The following is a 22745-nucleotide window of genomic DNA, read 5'->3' as shown; positions in this document are numbered from 1 at the left end:
TTTCTTTTTACTCACAAATGTATATTTTCTGTGGTGAAAACTGTGTGGGTGTGGCTTATTACAGCATAGTGTTTTTAAACCAACGGTGTCGCGCCGGGCGACGCCAATACTGCGAAAAATCAACTAAGTAAACTAACTGAACTACCTAAACTGACTGAACTAAGTAAACTAACTGAACTACCTAAACTAAGTAAACTAACTGAACTACCTAAACTAAGTAAACTAACTGAACTACTTAAACTAAGTAAACTAACTCAACTTCCTAAACTAAGTGAACTAAGTAAACTAACTGAACTACCAAAACTAACTGAACTACCTTAACTAAGTAAACTAACTGAACTACCTAAACTAAGTAAACTAAGTAAACTAAATGAACTACCTAAACTAAGTAAACTAAGTAAACTAACTGAACTACCTAAACTGAACTAGTTTAGTAATTTTGAGCCACAGATTCCTACGATGTTCATGTGTACGATAAAAATATTTTTTCATTGCGGGACATTTCTGTGGGTGTGGCCTAGAATGTTTCACTGTGAAGGGATGTCACAGTGATGTAATCAGTGACGTCACAGCGACGTCACTGCCTTAGGCTCTGCTCACAATTCCCAGCATGCCGAGTGTCAGCAGTAGCAGCGTCAGGTGTGGAGGTGGGCGGCGGTGTTGCGCGGCAGCGACCAGTGACAGGTGAACGGTTTCCCGCTCAGAGATCATGTGACGTGCGTCGTGTAGCGCGGTGACGGCGGCGGCGCTGGAGTTCAGATCTCCGCTGGTGATCAGGTCAAACACGCAGGCCTGGTAGTAGACGTCTCGAGCAGGAAGCAGCGCGGCGCAGTGGGCGTGAGCACTGATGGAGACGGGCAGAGAGGACTGTGGTGGGCGGAGCGTGTTGAGTCTCTGGGAGGCGGGGCATCCCCACACACACAGCTGCAGGTCCTGTTCGGGGCCAAAAGCCTGCGTGACACCGCGTGGCGACAGGACGGACAGGCCGAGGGAGCGTCCGCTCTGACGCACCACCAGCAGCGTGCCGATGTGAGACGCTCGGATCTCGGCGTGTCGACCCGGACTCTGCGTGCTGACCGTCAGGCTGCGGTGACCTCGCCGCTCGCCGCTGGACACCGAGCCGTCGGCGAACGCTGCGGGCACGTTATCGAGCTCGGCCTGGTACAACTGCTGCTCCACGCACTCACGCATGTTCTTAAAGATGACTGTGATCTGTGGAGAGACGCTGGCTGTCAATCATCTCACTGACCACGCCCACACTAACTCCGTCAGGTGTGTGACTCACCTTGGTGAGCGCTGTGCTCCTCCCCATAATGGGCGTGTCAGCCCTCATCGGTGAACTGGTGGCTTGAACAAACAGGTATTCATTATCTATGAGAGGCCACGCCCCCTGCACGGCGCATGTCTGGAAATCGTCATTGAATGTTCGGACGTGCGGGTCCCCGAACACCCCGCAGTGCACGTACTCCGGCACGCGACCTTCTCTGCTCAGGAAGCTGCGCTCGTAGAGGCAGTCGTCTGCTGACAGGGTTCCCTGAGGGAGGGGGCGGGGCTGCGGCGTGGGCCCCGCCCGGGGACAGCGGTGCTGGATCAGCAGGTCCTCGATGCCCTGAACCGCAGAGTGGTACGCCAGGTCGCCCCGACACGCCCGCGCCATCCGCTTGGTGCACGTGGCATAGGATCGCAGGGCGCCGCAGTAACCAGCGTTCACCACTGCTCTGCTCACAGCTGTGGCGCCATCTGGTGGTCTGACTCCTCCGACTCCACTGCCGCCACCCAGGTCCAGCGTCGCAGCCACGAAGTCAGAGTTACACCTGAGGATATGACAGGAAGCTGCACCTGTGGACAAAGTTCACATTCAGACATAATGTGACCTTACTTAGCTTAGCATTAGCTACAAGAGAATAGTCCAGGGGCCCATTTCAGAATGCAGGTTCAACAAACTCTGAGTTGTGTGTTTCAGAACAGCTGATCAGCATCAGTTCAGTTCACTGTGAGTGAATCATCATCAATGGAGCTCTGATACTAGGATTCACCATGGCAACGGGTAAACAAAGAGCACAGCCTCCATTTTAATCCAGTTAACAGAAATATGAACACATGACATTTATGTGAAGAGAGGAGTGAATAAATGAACACTATGACATTTTATACAGTGTAATTCACTCATTCATCCTTTCATTAATGATGATAATGCTGCAGTCCTAACATATGTCACATTAGATTTGATCTTTATTCAGCTGGAACCTGACGACACACAAACTGAAGATGAGAAAACTATCATTATAAAAGTGTCCATGTTCAAACTGACTCACTTTTTTCACTCTATTTTACATGAAAACATTTTGCTCAACACTATTTCGCGGGGTGGAGTGGCTCAGTGGTTAAGACCGGTACTCTGTGTGCAAAAGACATCATGGTCGCAAGTTTGACTCCACCCCTTCAGAGTTAAGCTGAACTGTCTTTGTGAAACTGAAAAACCACAGTTTCCCTCATCTCAGGGTTAACTAACTCAAAGTTTTCACTAAACCTGCTTGTTGAAACGGGCCCCGGGTGTGTGTGTGTGTGTGTGTGCGTGTGTGTGCGTGTGTGTGCGTGTGTTCACCTTGTTCAGGTAAACTCAGCTGGACCAGCAGCAGAGTCAGCTGGAAACAATGTTTCCATGGTAACGCTGTGTTTCCTGTGATGGCAGCCTGAGCCTCCATCATCATCATCAACTGTGAGAGACAAACACTTATGATCTATGTGACAGTAAACACACACACACACACTTAAACGTGAGTAACAGTAGTAGTAGTTTTAGTAGCAGTAGTGACAGGAGTAGTAGGTTTAGTAGCAGTAGTGACAGGAGTAGTAGTTTTATTAGCAGTAGTAACAGTAGTAGTAGGTTTAGTAGCAGTAGTGACAGGAGTAGTAGTTTTATTAGCAGTAGTAACAGTAATAGTAGGTTTAGTAGCAGTAGTGACAGGAGTAGTAGTTTTATTAGCAGTAGTAACAGTAGTAGTAGGTTTAGTAGCAGTAGTGACAGGAGTAGTAGTTTTATTAGCAGTAGTAACAGTAATAGTAGGTTTAGTAGCAGTAGTGACAGGAGTAGTAGTTTTATTAGCAGTAGTAACAGTAGTAGTAGTTTTAGTAGCAGTAGTGACAGGAGTAGTAGTTTTATTAGCAGTAGTAACAGTAGTAGTAGGTTTAGTAGCAGTAGTGACAGTAGTAGTTTTATTAGCAGTAGTATCAGAAGTAGTTTTAGTAGCAGTAGTAACAGTATTAGTAGTTTTAGCAGCAGTAGTAACGGTAGTAGTAGTTTTAGTAGCAGTAGTAACAGAAGCAGTTTTAGTAGCAGTAGTAACAGTAGTAGTATTTTTAGTAAAAGTAGTAGTAGTTTTAGTTGCAGTAGTAACAGTAGTAGTAGTTTTAGTAGCAGTAGTAACAGTATTAGTAGTTTTAGCAGCGGTAGTAACAGTAGTAGTAGTTGTAGTAGCAGTAGTAACGGAAGCAGTTTTAGTAAAAGTAGTAGTAGTTTTAGTAACAGTAGTAGTAGTAGTAGTTTAATTAGCAGTAGTGACAGTAGCTAATAGTTGTATAAGCAGTAGTAACAGTAATAGTTTTAGTAGCAGTAGTAACAGTAGCTAATAGTTTTATTAGCAGTAGTAACAGTAATAGTTTTAGTAGCAGTAGTAACAGTAGTAGTAGTTTAATTAGCAGTAGTAACAGTAGCTAATAGTTTTATTAGCAGTAGTAACAGTAATAGTTTTAGTAGCAGTAGTAACAGTAGTAGTAGTTTTAGTAGCAGTAGTAACAGTAGTAGTAGTTTTAGTAGCAGTAGTAGTAGTTTTAGTAGCAGTAGTAACAGTAGTAGTAGTTTTAGTAGCAGTAGTAACAGTGGTAGTTGTTTAATTAGCAGTAGTAACAGTAGCTAATAGTTTTATTAGCAGTAGTAACAGTAATAGTTTTAGTAGCAGTAGTAACAGTAGCTAATAGTTATATTAGCAGTAGTAACAGTAATAGTTTTAGTTGCAGTAGTAACAGTAGTTGTAGTTTTGGTAGCAGTAGTAACAGAAGTAGTTTTAGTAGCAGTAGTAACAGTAGTAGTAGTTTTAGTAGCAGTAGTAACAGTAGTAGTAGTTTTAGTAGCAGTAGTAACAGTGGTAGTTGTTTAATTAGCAGTAGTAACAGTAGCTAATAGTTTTATTAGCAGTAGTAACAGTAATAGTTTTAGTAGCAGTATTAACAGTAGTAGTAGTTTAATTAGCAGTAGTGACAGTAGTAGTAGTTTAATTAGCAGTAGTAACAGTAGCTAACAGTTTTATTAGCAGTAGTAACAGTAATAGTTTTAGTAGCAGTAGTAACAGTAGTTGTAGTTTTGGTAGCAGTAGTAACAGAAGTAGTTTTAGTAGCAGTAGTGACAGTAGTAGTAGTTTTAGTAAAAATAGTAGTAGTTTTAGTAGCAGTAGTAACAGTAGTAGTAGTTTGAGTAGCAGTAGTAACAGAAGTAGTTTTAGTAGCAGTAGTAGTAGTTTTAGTAAAAGTAGTAACAGTAGTAGTAGCTTTAGTAGCAGTAGTGACAGGAGTAGTAGTTTTATTAGCAGTAGTAACAGTAGTAGTAGGTTTAGTAGCAGTAGTGACAGTAGTAGTTTTATTAGCAGTAGTAACAGTAGCTAATAGTTTTATTAGCAGTAGTAACAGTAATAGTTTTAGTAGCAGTAGTAACAGTAGTAGTAGTTTTAGTAGCAGTAGTAACAGTGGTAGTAGTTTAATTAGCAGTAGTAACAGTAGCTAATAGTTTTATTAGCAGTAGTAACAGTAATAGTTTTAGTAGCAGTATTAACAGTAGTAGTAGCTTAATTAGCAGTAGTAACAGTAGTAGTTTAATTAGCAGTAGTAACAGTAGCAAATAGTTTTATTAGCAGTAGTAACAGTAATAGTTTTAGTAGCAGTAGTAACAGTAGTTGTAGTTTTAGTAGCAGTAGTAACAGTAGTAGTAGTTTTAGTAGCAGTAGTAACAGTAGTAGTAGTTTTAGTAGCAGTAGTAACAGTAGTAGTAGTTTGAGTAGCAGTAGTAACAGAAGTAGTTTTAGTAGCAGTAGTAGTAGTTTTAGTAAAAGTAGTAACAGTAGTAGTAGCTTTAGTAGCAGTAGTAGTTTTATTAGCAGTAGTAACAGTAATAGTTTTAGTAGCAGTAGTAACATAAGTCGTTTTAGTAGTTTTAGTAGCAGTAGTAACAAAAGTAGTTTTAGTAGCAGTAGTAACAGAAGTAGTTTTAGTAGCAGAATTAGTTTTAGTAGCAGTAGTAACAGAAGTAGTTTTAGTAGCAGTAGTAACAGAAGTCGTTTTAGTAGCAGTAGTAACAGAAGTAGTAGTTTTAGTAGCAGTAGTAACGGTCGTAGTAGTTTTAGTAGCAGTAGTAACAGAAGTAGTAGTTTTAGTAGCAATCGTAACAGAAGTAGTAGTTTTAGTAGCAGTAGTAACAGAAGTAGTAGTTTTAGTAGCAATAGTAACAGAAGTAGTAGTTTGAGTAGCAATAGTAACAGAAGTAGTAGTCTTAGTAGCAGTAGTAACAGAAGTAGTTTTAGTAGCAGAATTAGTTTTAGTAGCAGTAGTGACAGAAGTAGTTTTAGTAGCAGTAGTGACAGAAGTAGTAGCTTTAGTAGCAGTAGTGACAGAAGTAGTAGCTTTAGTAGCAGTAGTAACAGAAGTAGTAGTTTTAGTAGCAGTAGTAGTGACAGAAGTAGTAGCTTTAGTAGCAGTAGTAACAGAAGTAGTAGTTTTAGTAGCAGTAGTGACAGAAGTAGTAGCTTTAGTAGCAGTAGTGACAGAAGTAGTAGCTTTAGTAGCAGTAGTGACAGAAGTAGTAGTTTTAGTAGCAGTAGTAGTTTTAATAGAAGTAATATCACAGTGATGATGTCAGCCAGTTTTGCTGAGTCATGTTGTCCAGTGTTTGTTATTAAAAGATGTCACACTGTGATCATGCTAATGCTAGTCAGTGCCAGTGTTAGCTGTTAGCCCAGTTTTAGGCTAATGCTCATGTTAGCTGTTGGTGTAACCTGTGGGTGAAACAGAGCAGGGGCTGTTGGGAATTGTAGTCACTGACAATCATAACAGTCTCACCTCAAGTGGTTCAGGATCAGAGTTGGTCCATGTTTATCTCCAGGTTTGTTTCAGGACATGGGTCCTGGTTCTGGTCTGTCCTGGTCTGAAGCGTCTCTGGCTCTGGTCTGTCCTGGTCTGAAGTGTCTCTGGTCTTTGACACGTGTGACATTCACAGCTGATTGAGAGAGTCAGTCGTTTCTAAATAAATCACCAACAGCTGCTGCTGCACAACAGCTGACACACACACACACACTGACACTGATACACTCACACACACACACACACACACACTGATATACACACACACACATACTGATACACTCACTCACACACACACACACTGATACACTCACACATGCACACATATATACTGGTACACACACACATATACTGATACACACACACATATTGATACACACAAACACATATACTGATGCACACACACACATACTGATACACTCTCACACTCTCACCTTAATTGAAAAGTTAAGAGTGTGAATGCAGCCCCCTGCTGCCTTTAAGAGGTCACTGCAGCTGACCAAACATCTCAGTCCTGCATTAACTATAGTTAATCAAGTGTGCGTTTCTGTGTGTGTGTGTGTGTGTGTGTTGTGTGTGTCAGTAGAAGAATAAAGTTGTTTGTTTTAAAATGATCAGATTTTTTATTTCAAACATGAAAAACATCAAATATGTCGTAGCTTATGATTCGTCAGCAGGGTCATGTGATCTGATCAATATCTATGTTTCAATGACTCAGCATTTCAATCATTAAAGGGGAGTCTGGTGGTTTACAGTCTGGTCCAGGTGGTTTACAGTCGGGTCCAGGTTCAGGTGGTTTACAGTCCGGTCCAGGTTCTGGTGGTTTACAGTCCAGTCCAGGTTCAGGTGGTTTGCAGCCCTGTTCAGGTTCTAGTGGTTTACAGTCCGGTTCAGGTGGTTTACAGTCTGGTCCAGGTTCTGGTTGTTTACAGTCTGGTTCAGGTTCTGGTGGTTTACAATCCGGTCCAGGTCCTGATGTCACAGTTTGTCCACTAGTTGAAGACATCATCAGTGACATCATCATTAGTGTGTGTGAACACACTGTGCAGCTTCTTCTGCGTTGTTATGACGACATGAGTCAGCAGAGATGATGAAGATAAAGATGATGAAGATGATGATGTCACTGCTTCACCTGCTACTCTCAAACCTGAATGTGCATCAGAACTTGTTTACGATGAGAGTGGAAATCTGCAGGCACCGTGTCTGAAAACAACAACAACAACAAACATCAACAAACAAACCACAACAAACATCAACAAACAAACCACAACAAACATCAACAAACATCAACAAACAAACAACAACAACCATCAACAAACAAACCATAACAACAAACAAACAACAACAGACATCAACAAACAAACCACAACAACAAACAAACCACAACACACACAAACAAACCACAACACACATCAACAACAAGCAACAACAACAAACATCAACAACAACAACAAACATCAACAGTCCATGTTAACAGACATGTGAAAGGTCAAAGGTCGTACCGTTGCACCTGTAGCGCAGGTGGGACCAGATTATGTTTTCCTGAGAGAAGCAGAAAACGCCGAGTCGTCCTCCTCTCATGGAGCTGTCAATCACCACACCTGAGTCAGCCACCATCTTTGTTCCCTCAAACAGCTTCACCCTGGAACACAGAGATGCCGGAGTAGAAAAAAAACACGCTCCTCCTGACCCTCATGAGCAACAGAGAGAAAAGGAGGTCTGGTCCGAGGTCTGGTTTGGGGTCTGGTCTGAGTTCTGGTGTAAGGTGCAGGTCTGAGGTCTGGTTTGAAGTGCAGGTCTGAGGTCTGGTGTGAGGTCTGGTATATGGTCTGATGTGAGGTGCAAGTCTGAGGTCTGGTTTGAGGTGCAGGTCAGGGGGGTGCAGGACGGACACTCGCGCGTGCCTCAGAGCGAGGACTTGAGGCGTATTTCCACCGGCTCTACTTGCCTCGGCACGACACGACACGGCACGACACGGTTTAGGTACATACTCAATCAACTCAACACATCCATTATTACAAGCCTGTACGTCTACTTACTTAAGTCAGCTCATATCACGACATATTGAATCCAACCTCCACACACGCATCAAATCTTAATTAAATAAATCAAAAAACAATATTTTGCCAATATTTTAGAGACGCCCCCAAAATTTTACAAATTTACACTGTATAAAATGTCATGTGTTCATATTTCTGTTAACTGGATTAAAATGGAGGCTGTGCTCTTTGTTTACCCGTTGCCATGGTGAATCGTAGTATCAGAGCTCCATTGATGATGATTCACTCACAGTGAACTGAACTGATGCTGATCAGCTGTCCTGAAACCCACAACTCAGAGTTAGTTGAACCTGCATTCTGAAATGGGCCCCTGGTCTGAGGTCTGGTGTGAGGTGCAGATCTGATGTGAGGTGCAGGTCTGAGGTCTAGTTTGAGATCTGGTGTGAGATGCAGGTCTGAGGTCTGGTGTGAGGTGCAGATCTGATGTGAGGTGCAGGTCTGAGGTCTAGTTTGAGATCTGGTGTGAGGTGCAGGTCTGAGGTCTGGTGTGAGGTGCAAGTCTGAGGTCTAGTTTGAGGTCTGGTGTGAGGTGCAGGTCTGAGGTCTAGTTTGAGGTGCAGGTCTGAGGTGCAGGTCTGAGGTCTAGTTTGAGGTCTGGTGTGAGGTGCAGGTCTGAGGTCTAGTTTGAGATCTGGTGTGAGGTGCAGGTCTGAGGTCTAGTGTGAGGTACTGGTCTGAGGTCTGGTGTGAGGTGCAGGTCTGAGGTCTAGTTTGAGGTGCAGGTCTGAGGTCTGGTGTGAGGTGCAGGTCTGAGGTCTGGTTTGAGGTCTGGTGTGAGGTACAGGTCTGTGGTCTGGTGTGAAGTACAGGTCTGAGGTCTGGTGTGAGGTACAGGTCTGTGGTCTGGTGTGAAGTACAGGTCTGAGGTCTGGTGTGAGGTGCAGGTCTGAGGTCTAGTTTGAGGTGCAGGTCTGAGGTCTGGTGTGAGGTGCCAGTCTGAGGTCTGGTTTGAGGTCTGGTGTGAGGTACAGGTCTGAGGTCTGGTATGAGGTGCAGGTCTGAGGTCTGGTGTGAGGTGCAGGTCCGAGGTCTAGTTTGAGGTCTGGTGTGAGGTGCAGGTCTGAGGTCTGGTGTGAGGTGCAGGTCTGAGGTCTAGTTTGAGGTCTGGTGTGAGGTGCAGGTCTGAGGTCTGGTGTGAGGTCTGGTTTGAGGTGCAGGTCTGAGGTCTGGTGTGAGGTGCAGGTCTGAGGTCAGGTGTGAGGTGCAAGTCTGAGGTCTAGTTTGAGGTCTGGTGTGAGGTGCAGGTCTGAGGTCTAGTTTGAGGTCTGGTGTGAGGTGCAGGTCTGAGGTCTAGTTTGAAGTCTGGTCTGAGGTCTAGTTTGAGATCTGGTGTGAGGTGCAGGTCTGAGTTCTAGTTCGAGGTCTGGTCTGAGGTCTGGTTTAAGGTGCAGGTCTGAGGTCTGGTGTGAGGTGCAGGTCTGAGGTCTAGTTTGAGGTCTGGTGTGAGGTGCAGGTCTGAGGTCTAGTTTGAAGTCTGGTGTGAGGTGCAGGTCTGAGGTCTAGTTTGAGATCTGGTGTGAGGTGCAGGTCTGAGGTCTAGTTCGAGGTCTGGTGTGAGGTGATGGTCTGAAGTCTGGTTTAAGGTGCAGGTTTGAGGTGCAGGTCTGAGGTCTGGTTTAAGGTGCGGGTCTGAGATATGGTTTGAGGTCTGGTGTGAGGTGCAGGTCTGAGGTCTAGTTTCAGGTGCAGGTCTGAGGTCTGGTGTGAGGTCTGGTGTGAGGTGCAGGTCTGAGGTCTGGTGTGAGGTGTAGGTCTGAGGTCTAGTTTGAGGTGCAGGTCTGAGGTCTGGTGTGAGGTGCAGGTGTGAGGTCTGGTTTGAGGTCTAGTTTGAGGTACAGGTCTGTGGTCTGGTGTGAAGTACAGGTCTGAGGTCTGGTGTGAGGTGCAGGTCTGAGGTCTAGTTTGAGGTGCAGGTCTGAGGTCTGGTGTGAGGTGCCAGTCTGAGGTCTGGTTTGAGGTCTGGTGTGAGGTACAGGTCTGAGGTCTGGTATGAGGTGCAGGTCTGAGGTCTGGTGTGAGGTGCAGGTCCGAGGTCTAGTTTGAGGTCTGGTGTGAGGTGCAGGTCTGAGGTCTGGTGTGAGGTGCAGGTCTGAGGTCTAGTTTGAGGTCTGGTGTGAGGTCTGGTTTGAGGTGCAGGTCTGAGGTCTGGTGTGAGGTGCAGGTCTGAGGTCAGGTGTGAGGTGCAAGTCTGAGGTCTAGTTTGAGGTCTGGTGTGAGGTGCAGGTCTGAGGTCTAGTTTGAGGTCTGGTGTGAGGTGCAGGTCTGAGGTCTAGTTTGAAGTCTGGTGTGAGGTGCAGGTCTGAGGTCTAGTTTGAGATCTGGTGTGAGGTGCAGGTCTGAGTTCTAGTTCGAGGTCTGGTCTGAGGTCTGGTTTAAGGTGCAGGTCTGAGGTCTGGTGTGAGGTGCAGGTCTGAGGTCTAGTTTGAGGTCTGGTGTGAGGTGCAGGTCTGAGGTCTAGTTTGAAGTCTGGTGTGAGGTGCAGGTCTGAGGTCTAGTTTGAGATCTGGTGTGAGGTGCAGGTCTGAGGTCTAGTTCGAGGTCTGGTGTGAGGTGATGGTCTGAAGTCTGGTTTAAGGTGCAGGTTTGAGGTGCAGGTCTGAGGTCTGGTTTAAGGTGCGGGTCTGAGATATGGTTTGAGGTCTGGTGTGAGGTGCAGGTCTGAGGTCTAGTTTCAGGTGCAAGTCTGAGGTCTGGTGTGAGGTCTGGTGTGAGGTGCAGGTCTGAGGTCTGGTGTGAGGTGTAGGTCTGAGGTCTAGTTTGAGGTGCAGGTCTGAGGTCTGGTGTGAGGTGCAGGTGTGAGGTCTGGTTTGAGGTCTAGTTTGAGGTGCAGGTCTGAGGTCTGGTGTGAGGTGCAGGTCTGAGGTCTGGTTTGAGTTACAGGTCTGAGGTCTGGTATGAGGTGCAGGTCTGAGGTCTGGTGTGAGGTGCAGGTCTGAGATCTGGTTTGAGGTCTGGTGTGAGGTGCAGGTCTGAGGTCTAGTTTGAGGTGCAGGTCTGAGGTCTGGTTTGAGGTGCAGGTCTGAGGTGCAGGTTTGAGGTCTGGTGTGAGGTGCAGGTCTGAGGTCTAGTTTGAGGTGCAGTTCTGAGGTCTGGTTTGAGGTCTGGTGTGAGGTGCAGGTCTGAGGTCTGGTGTGAGGTGCAAGTGTGAGGTCTAGTTTGAGGTGCAGGTCTGAGGTCTGGTGTGAGGTGCAGGTCTGAGGTCTGGTTTGAGGTCTGGTGTGAGGTGCAGGTCTGAGGTCTGGTGTGAGGTGCAGGTCTGAGGTCTAGTTTGAGGTGCAGGTCTGAGGTCTGGTGTGAGGTCTGGTTTGAGGTCTGGTGTGAGGTACAGGTCTGTGGTCTGGTGTGAGGTGCAGGTCTGAGGTCTAGTTTGAGGTCTGGAGTGAGGTGCAGGTCTGAGGTCTAGTTTGAGGTGCAGGTCTGAGGTCTGGTGTGAGGTGCAGGTCTGAGGTCTAGTTTGAGGTCTGGAGTGAGGTGCAGGTCTGAGGTCTAGTTTGAGGTGCAGGTCTGAGGTCTGGTGTGAGGTGCAGGTCTGAGGTCTGGTTTGAGGTACAGGTCTGAGGTCTGGTATGAGGTGCAGGTCTGAGGTCTGGTTTGAGGTCTGGAGTGAGGTGCAGGTCTGAGGTCTAGTTTGAGGTGCAGGTCTGAGGTCTGGTGTGAGGTGCAGGTCTGAGGTCTGGTTTGAGTTACAGGTCTGAGGTCTGGTATGAGGTCTAGTTTGAGGTGCAGGTCTGAGGTCTGGTGTGAGGTGCAGGTCTGAGGTCTGGTTTGAGTTACAGGTCTGAGGTCTGGTATGAGGTCTAGTTTGAGGTGCAGGTCTGAGGTCTGGTGTGAGGTGCAGGTGTGAGGTGCAGGTGTGAGGTCTAGTTTGAGGTACAGGTCTGACGTCTGGTGTGAGGTCTGGTTTGAGGTCTGGTGTGAGGTACAGGTCTGAGGTCTGGTGTGAGGTGCAGGTGTGAGGTCTAGTTTGAGGTCTGGTGTGAGGTGCAGGTCTGAGGTCTGGTATGAGGTGCAGGTGTGAGGTCTGGTATGAGGTGCAGGTCTTACCTGATGTATCCGACCTGGGGCCGGTGGCTCAGCTGCCAGCGGTACGAGGTCTTGTCCTTCCAGCCCATGTTCCTCGGATCCTTCCAGAGCAGCGTCACCTCTCCAGGTGTGTCTCCTGTGTGCCAGAGGGCGTTCCTCAGATACTCACCCGGTCCAGTCTGAGACTTGACCGCCTGTGGGAGAGACACAGAGACGAGGTGAGGTGGACATGCAGGAGGTTTACCAGTCGGCCACATGAGGGCAACAGAGACCTTGAGCTGCAGCGCAGGCTGGGCCAGTGCTGTGAAGGGGACAGACTGCCAGTACGCCTGCTCCGTCTGCTTCCACATCACCACATAGAAACTGGACGAGTCCTGGTAACTGAAGACGAAACCGGCGTAGTCGTCGTCTGTCACCGTGTTGACGTGAAACGTTCCCTCAAAGTCCACGCCGTTAAACGCTGTGTATCCTGTGGACACGGGTGATGATGTCACAGAGACAGAGGACAGGTGATGATGTCACAGAGGACAGGTTACGTACCTACAGCCAGACCAGGGTCACTGTTCATGGTCTGGACGATCTCCATTCCCTGAAGAGAGACATGACATTTAGAACGACCCCCTCAGACTGACTCCGCCCACCTAACTGTGATGTCACATGACAACTTTAAACACAAAAACCTTTGACACAAACGTGGCTGCTGAAGGTGTTGTCCCTCGTCCACGTCTCTGTCTCTTACCCGTTCATACGTTTGAACCAATGACTGAGTAAAGACGGACTCCACCCGCTCGGGTCACCTGATTCAGCACCACCCAGTTGGGGTCGATCTGGGCATCGCCCTCTGGGTCCAGGACGACCGTCTGATAGGCTCTGAAGTCTGTGAGCGTGACCTCTGCACTCTCTGGACACGCGTCCATCACGTCCAACACCGAGTCGTTATCAAAGTCGTCCTCACAGACGTCGCCAACGCCGTCCACTGAGACAGAGACGGACAGAGACGGTCAGAGACAGTCACAGACAGTCGCAGACAGACACGGACAGAGACGGTCAGAGACAGTCACAGACAGTCACAGACAGACAGAGACGGAGACAGAGATGAACAGAGACAGTCACAGACAGACACGGACAGAGACAGAGACGGACAGAGACAGTCACAGACAGAGATGGACAGAGACAGAGACAGTCACAGACAGAGATGGACAGAGACAGAGACAGTCACAGACAGACGGTCAGAGACAGACACGGACAGAGACAGAGACAGACAGAGACTTTAAGCTAACTCTTCACCTTGTAAACACATTATCAGGAATCAAACTTGATCAACACTTTATGCCCCGCCCTCTTCTTGTTCACACACACACACATACTGTCAGAGTCTTTCTGGTTGGGGTTGACGATGAGTCGGCAGTTGTCGTGATCGTCGAGGACACCATCGTTGTCGTCGTCATGATCACAGTCGTCTCCGAGTCCGTCGTTATCAGAGTCCAGCTGTGAACTGTTGGGAATGTCAGGACAGTTGTCTCTGCTGTCCTGAAGACCGTCTCCATCCCTGAGAGACACACAGACACATGGGAGACGTGGATCACATGACCATTCAGGTTCACTGGCTGTGTGTGTGTAGAGACTTGTTGTCAGCAGCAGGGGGCACTCACAGCACAGTCTGTTTGTGTTTAATGTTGAATAACTCACGTGTCCTGGTCGGTGTCACACGCGTCTCCCACCAGATCGTTGTCTATGTCCGTCTGAGAGAGAGAGAGACAGTTAAAGAATGACTGTGACCTCTGACCTCTGACAGTATGATGTCATACAGTCTGACCTGTGTGGGGTCACTGAGCTCTGGACAACTGTCACAGGCGTCACCAACTCCGTCGCGGTCTCTGTCCGTCTGCATCGGGTTTGGAACCTTCACACAGTTATCAAGGACGTTTGGAATGCCTGAACACACACATACACACATACAGAGACACAAACACACAGACACACACACAGAGAGACACCCAAACACACACACACACAGACACACACACTGATGAGTCAGATTGTGTGATGTTATCAGCCAATCAGTGATAAGCTGTGTGCGTGTGTGTGCATGTGTCACCGTCTCCGTCAATGTCCTGGTCACAGGCGTCTCCCTGTCCATTACTGTCCGTGTCCCTCTGCTCAGTGTTGGGGACGTTAGGACAGTTATCACAGGCGTCTCCAAATGAGTCACTGTCAGAGTTTTGCTGGTCTCTGTTAGCGACCAGGCGGCAGTTGTCCTGTGGGACAGAGGACACGTGTCAGCAGAGGGGAGGGGCTACAGCACCTTTAGCCAATCAGAACAGAGCTCTGATGTCATAGAGGATGAGGATGTTCCCGCTTCTTTGTCATGTGACTGAGTTGAGCTGAGATAAACCTGTCCAGGTACCCGGACTAAAGATGACAATGATGGCTCCGCCCCCGTCCTCATGTCTCACCTCCACGTTCTTGACACCATCTCCGTCAGCGTCCTCATCACACTGATCTCCAACGCCGTCGTTGTCGGCATCTTCCTGACCAGAGTTTGGCGTAAACACACAGTTGTCCTGAAGAGGGCGACGAGGGACAACAAGACGAGGTTACACTGTTTGTTTACATTATACTGTGTGTGTGTGTGTGTGAGTGTGCGCGTTTCTACCTGTTTACAGTATTTGTTGTTGTCGATGCAGGGCAGAGAACGGTCAGGATATCCATCGATGTCTGTGTCAAAACCACATGTGTTTCCATTTCCTGCCCAGCCCACGTTACACTGTACACACACACGCGCACACACACACACACACACACACAGACACACACACGTTACAACAGTGGTGTGTTTTGGCTGCACTGTGTCAGGTGGGCGGAGTCCTCACCCTGCAGGAAACGTCTCCATTCCTCTCCATGGTGCAGTGGGCGTTGGTGTCACAGGGGTTAAAGGTTAAAGCAGCACATGAATTCCTGGGGAAACAACCTGAAGTCTGGTTGCCAAGGAAACCGGGTTTACAGCCACCACACTTATACGAGCCCTGAGGACAAAGACATGAAAATAAGACAACTGTGACAACACTGACAAACATTGACAACATTGACATCAATGACACAGACATCACTGACAACATTGACAACAATGACACAGACATCACAGACATCACAGACATCACTGACAATATTGACATCACTGACATCACTGACATCACTGACAACATTGACATCAATGACACAGACATCAGTGACATCACTGAAACTGAAATCACTGACATCACTGACACTGAAATCACTGACATCACTGACATCACTAACACAGACATCACTGACACTGAAATCACTGACATCACTGACACAGGCATTACTGACACCAAAACCATTGACATCACGGACACAGACATCACTGACATTACTGACATCACTGACACAGACATTACTGACATCTCTGACACCAAAATCACTGACATCACTGACACAGACATCACTGACATCACTGACACAGACATTACTGACATCACTGAATCTGAAATCACTAACATCACTGACACGGAAATCACTGACAATGAAATCACTGACATCACTGACACTGATATCACTGACATTACTGACACTGATATCACTGACATCACTGACACAGACATCACTGACATTACTGACACTGATATCACTGACACTGAAATCCCTGACATCACTTACACTGAAATCACTGACATCACTGACACAGACATTAATGACATCACTGACACTGAAATCCCTGACATCACTTACACTGACATCACTGACAGACATCCCTGACATCACTGACACAGACGTCACTGAAATCACTGAGACAGACATCACTGACATCACTGACATCACTGACACAGACTGTTGCGTGTGGCCATGACATCACTCACTCATTAAGACATTTCTTCAATCCCTGTGCTGTGCTTAAACCTGCATGTCCTTCTTTTCTTATCAGGCTGACACACCTGCAGCAGATCCAGACTCGTTACCACCCAATTACCAGCCTGCTATAAAAGCCAGCAGTGCAGTTGCTCAAGAGACTGAGACCCAGCAACACCTTAGTCCCACAGTATCATTTGTTAAATACCTTTTCCTTTCAGTAATCCTTGATTTAGTTGTTATTTTATTTTGGCCTGGAGATGGCCGGCAGTCCTACTTTTCGTTTAGCTTTAGTTTATTATTTGGTTTTGTCAGGGAGGGAGGGGGAACCAGCTTCGACGTCCCTATAGGGGGTGGCCTGGGCCCCCCTCCATTTTGCTGAGTTTGGCTGGCATCTCCAGGTCCCTTTTGGTTTGCTGATTCTTTATTTGGTAAGGTATTTATATCATTTCTTTTATCTTTAGTTGTGGTTTTCTTCAAGAATATTCCTTTCCCTGTGGGAGAAGTTGATGAATAAAACTGGTTAAAACGTTCCATTTTCTGGTGTCCTTCTTTTATGTTAAGGTCTCCAATTTGAGCCACTGAGTGTTTTATTTAATTGTTTGGAGGCCGTAACACAGACATTAATGACATCACTGACACAGACATCACTGACCCAGACATTAATGACATCACTGACACAGACATCACTGAAATCACTGACACAGACATCACTGAAATCACTGACACAGACATTAATGACATCACTGAAATCCTGACACAGACATTAATGACATCACTGAAATCACTGACACAGACATCACTGACATCACCGACACTGACATCACTGACACAGATATCACTGACATCACTGACACAGACATCACTGACATCACAGACTCACCACAGTGTTGATACACACAGAATTTGACACACAGGCATCTGGCAGATCCAAGCACTCGTCGATGTCCACGCACTCCTGTCAACAAACATGGAAACAAACATGAGACGATGAACTTTAGTGCACACACACACACACACACACACACACACACGCAGACCTGTTTGTGTGTCTTGGCGTAGTCCAGTCCAGTTCCAACCAGTGGCGCCCCCCACAGGCCTGGAGGACATGACTGACAGATGAAGCCGCCCATGGTGTTGACACAGGCATCAGGAGAGAAACATGGCTGCAGCTCACACTGAGGGGGAGGAGTCACATTACTGACACACCCACTCACACAGAGTATGTTGTTGTGTTGTTGTTGTTGTTGTTTACCTCATCGATGTCCTGACAGTGTGTCCCGTTACCGTTGGTCCCTGGAGGACAGGGTCCACAGGTGTAACCAGGGAAGTGCAGGCTGTCCACACAGGGGACACCTTTGTAACACGGGTTAGGGACGCAGCGTGAACGAGGCTCATGGAAACCTGCAGGGACAGACACAGGTTTCAATCAGGTCCTCAGATCATACACAGTCCACAAAACTGCTGATCCTGATCACAAAACTGCTGACTCACCACATACTTGACACTCCAGGATGGTGTTTCTGATCAGGGACATCTCCTTCACCTGAAGACAAGAGGACAGCGAGACACAGTTCAACTCTGCTGTCAACTGCACTGTCTGTCTCACCTGTTCTCTGATGTCCTGTCTCACCTGTTATCCGATGTCCTGTCTGTCCTCTGAGTCTCACCTGTTCTACGATGTCCTGTCTGTCCTCTGATGTCTCACCTGTTCTCTGGTGTGCTGTCTGTCCTCTGATGTCCTGTCTGTCCTCTGAGTCTCACCTGTTCTCTGATGTCCTGTCTGTCCTCTGAGTCTCACCTGTTCTCTGAAGTCCTGTCTGTCCTTTGATGTCTCACCTGTTCTCTGATGTCCTGTCTTTCCTCTGAGTCTCACCTGTTCTCTGATGTCCTGTCCGTCCCCTGAGTCTCACCTCTTCTCTGATGTCCTGTCCGTTCTCTGAGTCTCACCTGTTCTCTGATGTCCTGTCTGTCCTCTGAGTCTCACTTGTTCTCTGATGTCCTGTCTGTCCTCTGAGTCTCACCTGTTCTCTGATGTCCTGTCTCAGTTCTCCCAGGATCTGGTTGAAGATGATGAGTTGTCCAATCAGAGCCTTGGTGTGATCACCTGAGGACGACATCATTAACCTGATCAGTTGTGATTATTGATTACCAGCTGTGGACGTCTTTGAAGACTCACCCAGGATGGAGTTCACGTCCCCGTTCACTGAAAGGCAATGGACAGATGAGTGTCCTCAGATGAATGTGAAGAGGACAGGTGAGACAGTCAGGGGACAGATGAGATGGGGATGACATATGGGACAGTGAGGGGACAGATGAAGACAGGTGAGACTCACCTGTATTGTAGTTTGACGCGTCTCCCTGAAAAGGACAGTCAGTCAAAGCTCCAGCTTGAGCAACGCTGCCCCCTAGAGACAGTTTGAGGGACACCACTGCTCCCTGAGAGACAGTGAGACAGAGAGAGGGACAGTGAGACAGAGAGAGGGACAGTGAGACAGAGAGAGGGACAGTGAGACAGAGAGAGGGACAGTGAGACAGAAAGCGACAGTGAGACATCATAACTCTGACAACTGAGTGGGGCAATCATTGTCTCAGACCTGAAGACGAGCGTACGTCTTCTGGCCGTGTCTCAGCTCCACCAGGTGGGCGTCTCCAGGCAGAGGGACGAGTGGTGGCAGACTCTGGCTGGAGTCGGCCAATCGGCAGTCGACGTACAGCTCCATGTGGGCGTGCTGTCGGTTCAGACCGCCCACTCTCAGGAGGACAGAGTGCGTGCGTCCATCCGCTAAGTTGGCGTTCTGCAGGTTGACGGTGTGGACTTTCCCGTCCGCTCTGACATAGCGGACCAGGACTGAGAGGACACAGGAAGTGGACACACAGGAAGTGGTCATACACAGCAGCGTCACACCAACGTGGGCCCAGTGTCGTTCAAAACTCACCAACCTTTATTGATCTTTCCCATGACGGCCACCTCCAAGTACTTCCTGTTGTCCTGTTTACTGTACACTCCCATCAAGACTCCGCCCAGCTTCACCGGCAACCGCAGCGTCGACACCACGTACACGTCACTGAGCGCGCTCAGACCGCCCGACAGCTTCTCCACCGCCGCCGCGCTCTGACGTGCATCCTGAAGACTGAGCATGTCAATCACTGAGGAAGAGGGAGGGGCCAAAACCACACCATGTGACCACAGGTTAATTTATTTAGAAGTGATTCAAGTTAAGGTCTCAGTTAAAGTACTGAGTACTTCACAGTAAATATACTTCATATTTCACAGTAAAAATACTTCTATTGTCACAGTAAAAGTACTTCATATTTCACAATTTCACAGTAAAAGTACTTCAGTGATCACAGTAAAAATACTTTAGTGTTCACAGTAAAAATACTTCATATTTCACAGTAAAAATACTTCAGTGTTCACATTAAAAATATTTCATATTTCACACTAAAAATACTTCAGTGTTCACAGTAAAAGTACTTCAGTGTTCACAGTAAAAATACTTCAGTGTTCACAGTAAAATTACTTCATATTTCACAGTAAAAGTACTTTAGTGTTCACAGTAAAAAATACTTAACTCTTCACAGAAAAAATACTTCATATTTCACAGTAAAAATACTTCAGTGTTCACAGTAAAAATACTTCATATTTCACAGTAAAAGTACTTCAGTGTTCACAGTAAAAAATACTTAACTCTTCACAGTAAAAATACTTTAGTGTTCACAGTAAAAATACTTTAGTGTTCACAGTAAAAATACTTCATATTTCACTGTAAAATACTTAATATTTCACAGTAAAAGTACTTCAGTGTTCACAATAAAAATTACTTCAGTGTTCACAGTAAAAATATTTCATATTTCACAATAAAAATACTTCAGAGTTCACAGTAGAAGTACTTCAGTGTTCACATTAAAAGTACTTCAGTGTTCACAGTAAAAATATTTCATATTTCACAGTAAAATACTTCATATTTCACAGTAAAATACTTCATATTTCACAATAAAAATACTTCAGTGTTCACAGTAAAAAATACTTCAGTGTTCACAGTTAAAGTACTTCAGTGTTCACAGTAAAAATACTTCATATTTCACAGTAAAAATATTTCATATTTCACAGTAAAAATATTTCAGTGTTCACAGTAAAAGTACTTCAGTGTTCACAGGAAAAATACTTAATATTTCACAGTAAAAATACTTCATATTTCACAGTAAAAATACTTCAGTGTTCACAGTAAAAGTACTTCAGTGTTCACAGTAAAAATACTTCAGTGTTCACAGTAAAAGTACTTCAGTGTTCACAGTAAAAAATACTTCATATTTCACAGTAAAAATACTTCAGTGTTCACAGTAAAAGTACTTCAGTGTTCACAGTAAAAATACTTCAGTGTTCACAGTAAAAGTACTTCAGTGTTCACAGTAAAAATACTTCAGTGTTCACAGTAAAAGTACTTCAGTGTTCACAGTAAAAATACTTCAGTGTTCACAGTAAAAGTACTTCAGTGTTCACAGTAAAAATACTTCAGTGTTCACAGTAAAAGTACTTCAGTGTTCACAGTAAAAGTACTTTAAGTCCATACCTTGAACGTCCGGTTCGTCCGAGACTTCCACCGAGAACTGAACCCAGAGCAGTGACAGCAGAACCGGAACCGTCCAGTCCATCATGTCTGAGGAAGGACGACCAAGACCAGACCAAGACCAGACCAGACCAGAAGCAGGAGCACGAACACGAGCAGACGTGGGTCTGAACCGACGCCGAACTTTCAGATTTCGGGCGGAGACCAAGCGGGAAAACCGAGTCGAGAGAGAGAGAGAGAGAGAGAGGAGTAACGGGCGCGTTCACGCGCTTCACTGCTGCTGCCGGGAGCGCGCTCAGCTCTCCTGCTCCTGTGAGTGATCAGAAAGAGGCGGTGTTGACGTTCTCGGCCCCGCCCCCTGCTCACCTGCAGCTCCCACTGATTTAGTTCATTTATGACGTCAACACACCGTCACTGTCAGTCTGACCTGAGGATGACGTCACAGCTGAGTTCAGGTCTGTTATTGTAGTACATTTGTCAAACATGTAACATGTTCACAGGCGCCACCAGGGGGCAGTACTGTATGTAACACACACATATTAAAAACACATGTTACACCTCCAGGGGGCGCTGCAATCAACACTTGATACCCATAACAAAGAGGTCAAAGTTTTAAAGTTAATCTGCGTAAACCTGTAATGTCTCCACTCTCCACCAGGGAGCGATACCACTGTATTTATATGTAAATGATGTCCCAGTCATGGACGTTTGTCCCTCTGTCCTCGTCCAAACTCAGTTGTTCATTAATGTCTGTGTTCATCACACAGTCTGACTCCACCCACGTTTGTTTCATAGCTCCTCCTCTGTGTGGGCGGAGTCATCACATCACTTTGGTGTCAACACTAACTCGTGACTTGAAAAGCAGTTATTTTGGGTGAAACTGAATCATTAGAATGGTTCAGTACTCCAGACTGTGACTGTGTTAAAAACATTAATAATATTAATATAATACCAAAATATTGATATATATAACATTAATGTTACCGTTTCATTTTTATTCTTGCTTCACAAAGAACACATAGAGCTTTGTTATTGAATTCACATTCAATAACCTCACCTACAACCTCTGATGCAACATTAGAAAATAGGGGAGGCTTTAGGGAGGGGCCATGCTGTGATTGACAGCTAGTAGTCAGGCTCCACCTCCAGCCTTCCTGCACGTTGAAAAACAACACACACACAAAAGATGATGAGTGAATCCATCATAAGGTCAGAGGTCATCAGTCTGTACACATGTATTTTTTTTTCATTATTTAGGTTTATGTATCTTTGTGACCTCATGACCTTTGTGACCACATGACCTTTGTGACCTGGAGTTCATGTGTGTAATTCCATGTTCACATTTCTGTGTTTCTGCGACGTTTCTGTGTTTCTACGACGTTTGTGTTTCTGCAACGTTTCTGTGTTTCTGCGAAGTTTCTGTGTTTCTGCAACGTTTCTGTGTTTCTGCGACATTTCTGTGTTTCTGCAAAGTTTCTGTGTTTCTGCAACGTTTCTGTGTTTCTGCGACGTTTGTGTTTCTGCAACATTTCTGTGTTTCTGCGACATTTCTGTTGTTTGTGTTTTTGCGATGTTTCTGTGTTTTTGCGATGTTCCGTGTTTCTGCGATGTTTCAGTGACATTTCTGTGTTTTTGCGACCTTTCTGTGTTTTGAGGCATTTCTGTGTTTCTGTGACATTTCTGTGTTTCTGCGATGTTTCCATGACCTTTCTGCGACGTTTCTGTGTTTTTGTGACGTTTCTGTGTTTTTGCAACGTTTCTGTGTTTTTGCGACGTTTCTGTGATGTTTCCGTTTTGTTAAACAAACAAAAACATTTTGAATCTGGACAGAAAAAAACTTTTTAGACAAGTGTGTGTGTCTTCACCAGTGTTTGTTTCTCCTGCTGGAGCGTTGCCATTGGTAACCTGTATTTAACAGTAGGTGGAAGGGGGAGAAGGAAACTCCACCCACCCCCATTCAAAAGCAGCAGTTTGTAAGACATACACACACACACAAAAGATGATGAGTGAATCCATCATAAGGTCAGAGGTCATCAGTCTGTACACATCTGTAAAAACTGTTTTAGGTTTATGTATCTTTGTGACCTCATGACCT

At 46.0% G+C, this 22745-nt stretch overlaps 2 protein-coding genes across 2 annotated transcripts; both read right to left on the bottom strand.

Annotated features, from left to right (window-relative positions):
• Positions 1-11: 11 nt before the first annotated feature.
• hjv (hemojuvelin BMP co-receptor) lies at positions 12-6332 on the bottom strand. Its single transcript, XM_058647899.1, has 4 exons — positions 6106-6332; positions 2606-2717; positions 1286-1839; positions 12-1212 (listed from the first exon to the last, which is right to left on the bottom strand). The coding sequence occupies exons 2-4, from the start codon at positions 2712-2714 to the stop codon at positions 586-588; spliced, it is 1290 nt and encodes a 429-aa protein (XP_058503882.1). The 5' UTR covers positions 2715-2717; positions 6106-6332; the 3' UTR covers positions 12-585.
• Positions 6333-6713: 381 nt separating this feature from the next.
• thbs3a (thrombospondin 3a) lies at positions 6714-20912 on the bottom strand. The gene is made up of 23 exons (XM_058648501.1): positions 20654-20912; positions 19023-19229; positions 18677-18930; positions 18416-18518; positions 18259-18285; positions 18104-18186; positions 17574-17625; positions 17335-17483; positions 17120-17257; positions 16963-17037; positions 15083-15235; positions 14866-14976; positions 14666-14773; positions 14308-14467; positions 14026-14144; positions 13899-13951; positions 13577-13758; positions 13007-13185; positions 12750-12798; positions 12482-12678; positions 12231-12403; positions 7629-7768; positions 6714-7329 (listed from the first exon to the last, which is right to left on the bottom strand). Exons 1-23 carry the CDS (start codon positions 20736-20738, stop codon positions 7268-7270), a joined length of 2859 nt encoding a protein of 952 aa, XP_058504484.1. The 5' UTR covers positions 20739-20912; the 3' UTR covers positions 6714-7267.
• Positions 20913-22745: the final 1833 nt, after the last annotated feature.

The sequence above is a fragment of the Solea solea genome, chromosome 13 (genome assembly GCF_958295425.1).
Source record: "Solea solea chromosome 13, fSolSol10.1, whole genome shotgun sequence".
NCBI lineage: Eukaryota > Metazoa > Chordata > Actinopteri > Pleuronectiformes > Soleidae > Solea > Solea solea.
Note: the sequence above shows the minus strand (reverse complement) of the source record. Positions and strands in the feature narration are given on the sequence as shown.

What these genes read in the sequence shown, in the direction of transcription:
- hjv (XM_058647899.1), bottom strand. Translation starts at nt 2,714, where the DNA reads ATGATGATGATGGAGGCTCAGGCTGCCATCACAGGAAACACAGCGTTA. An exon ending in GCTGAGTTTACCTGAACAAG is followed by an intron (nt 1,840 to 2,605) that starts GTGAACACACGC and finishes CTTTGTCCACAG; the next exon opens with GTGCAGCTTCCTGTCATATC. An exon ending in GGAGCACAGCGCTCACCAAG is followed by an intron (nt 1,213 to 1,285) that starts GTGAGTCACACA and finishes GTCTCTCCACAG; the next exon opens with ATCACAGTCATCTTTAAGAA.
- thbs3a (XM_058648501.1), bottom strand. Translation starts at nt 20,738, where the DNA reads ATGATGGACTGGACGGTTCCGGTTCTGCTGTCACTGCTCTGGGTTCAG. An exon ending in GACAGGACATCAGAGAACAG is followed by an intron (nt 17,626 to 18,103) that starts GTGAGACTCAGA and finishes TCTTGTCTTCAG; the next exon opens with GTGAAGGAGATGTCCCTGAT. An exon ending in CAACCAGAAAGACTCTGACA is followed by an intron (nt 13,186 to 13,576) that starts GTATGTGTGTGT and finishes TCTCTGTCTCAG; the next exon opens with TGGACGGCGTTGGCGACGTC.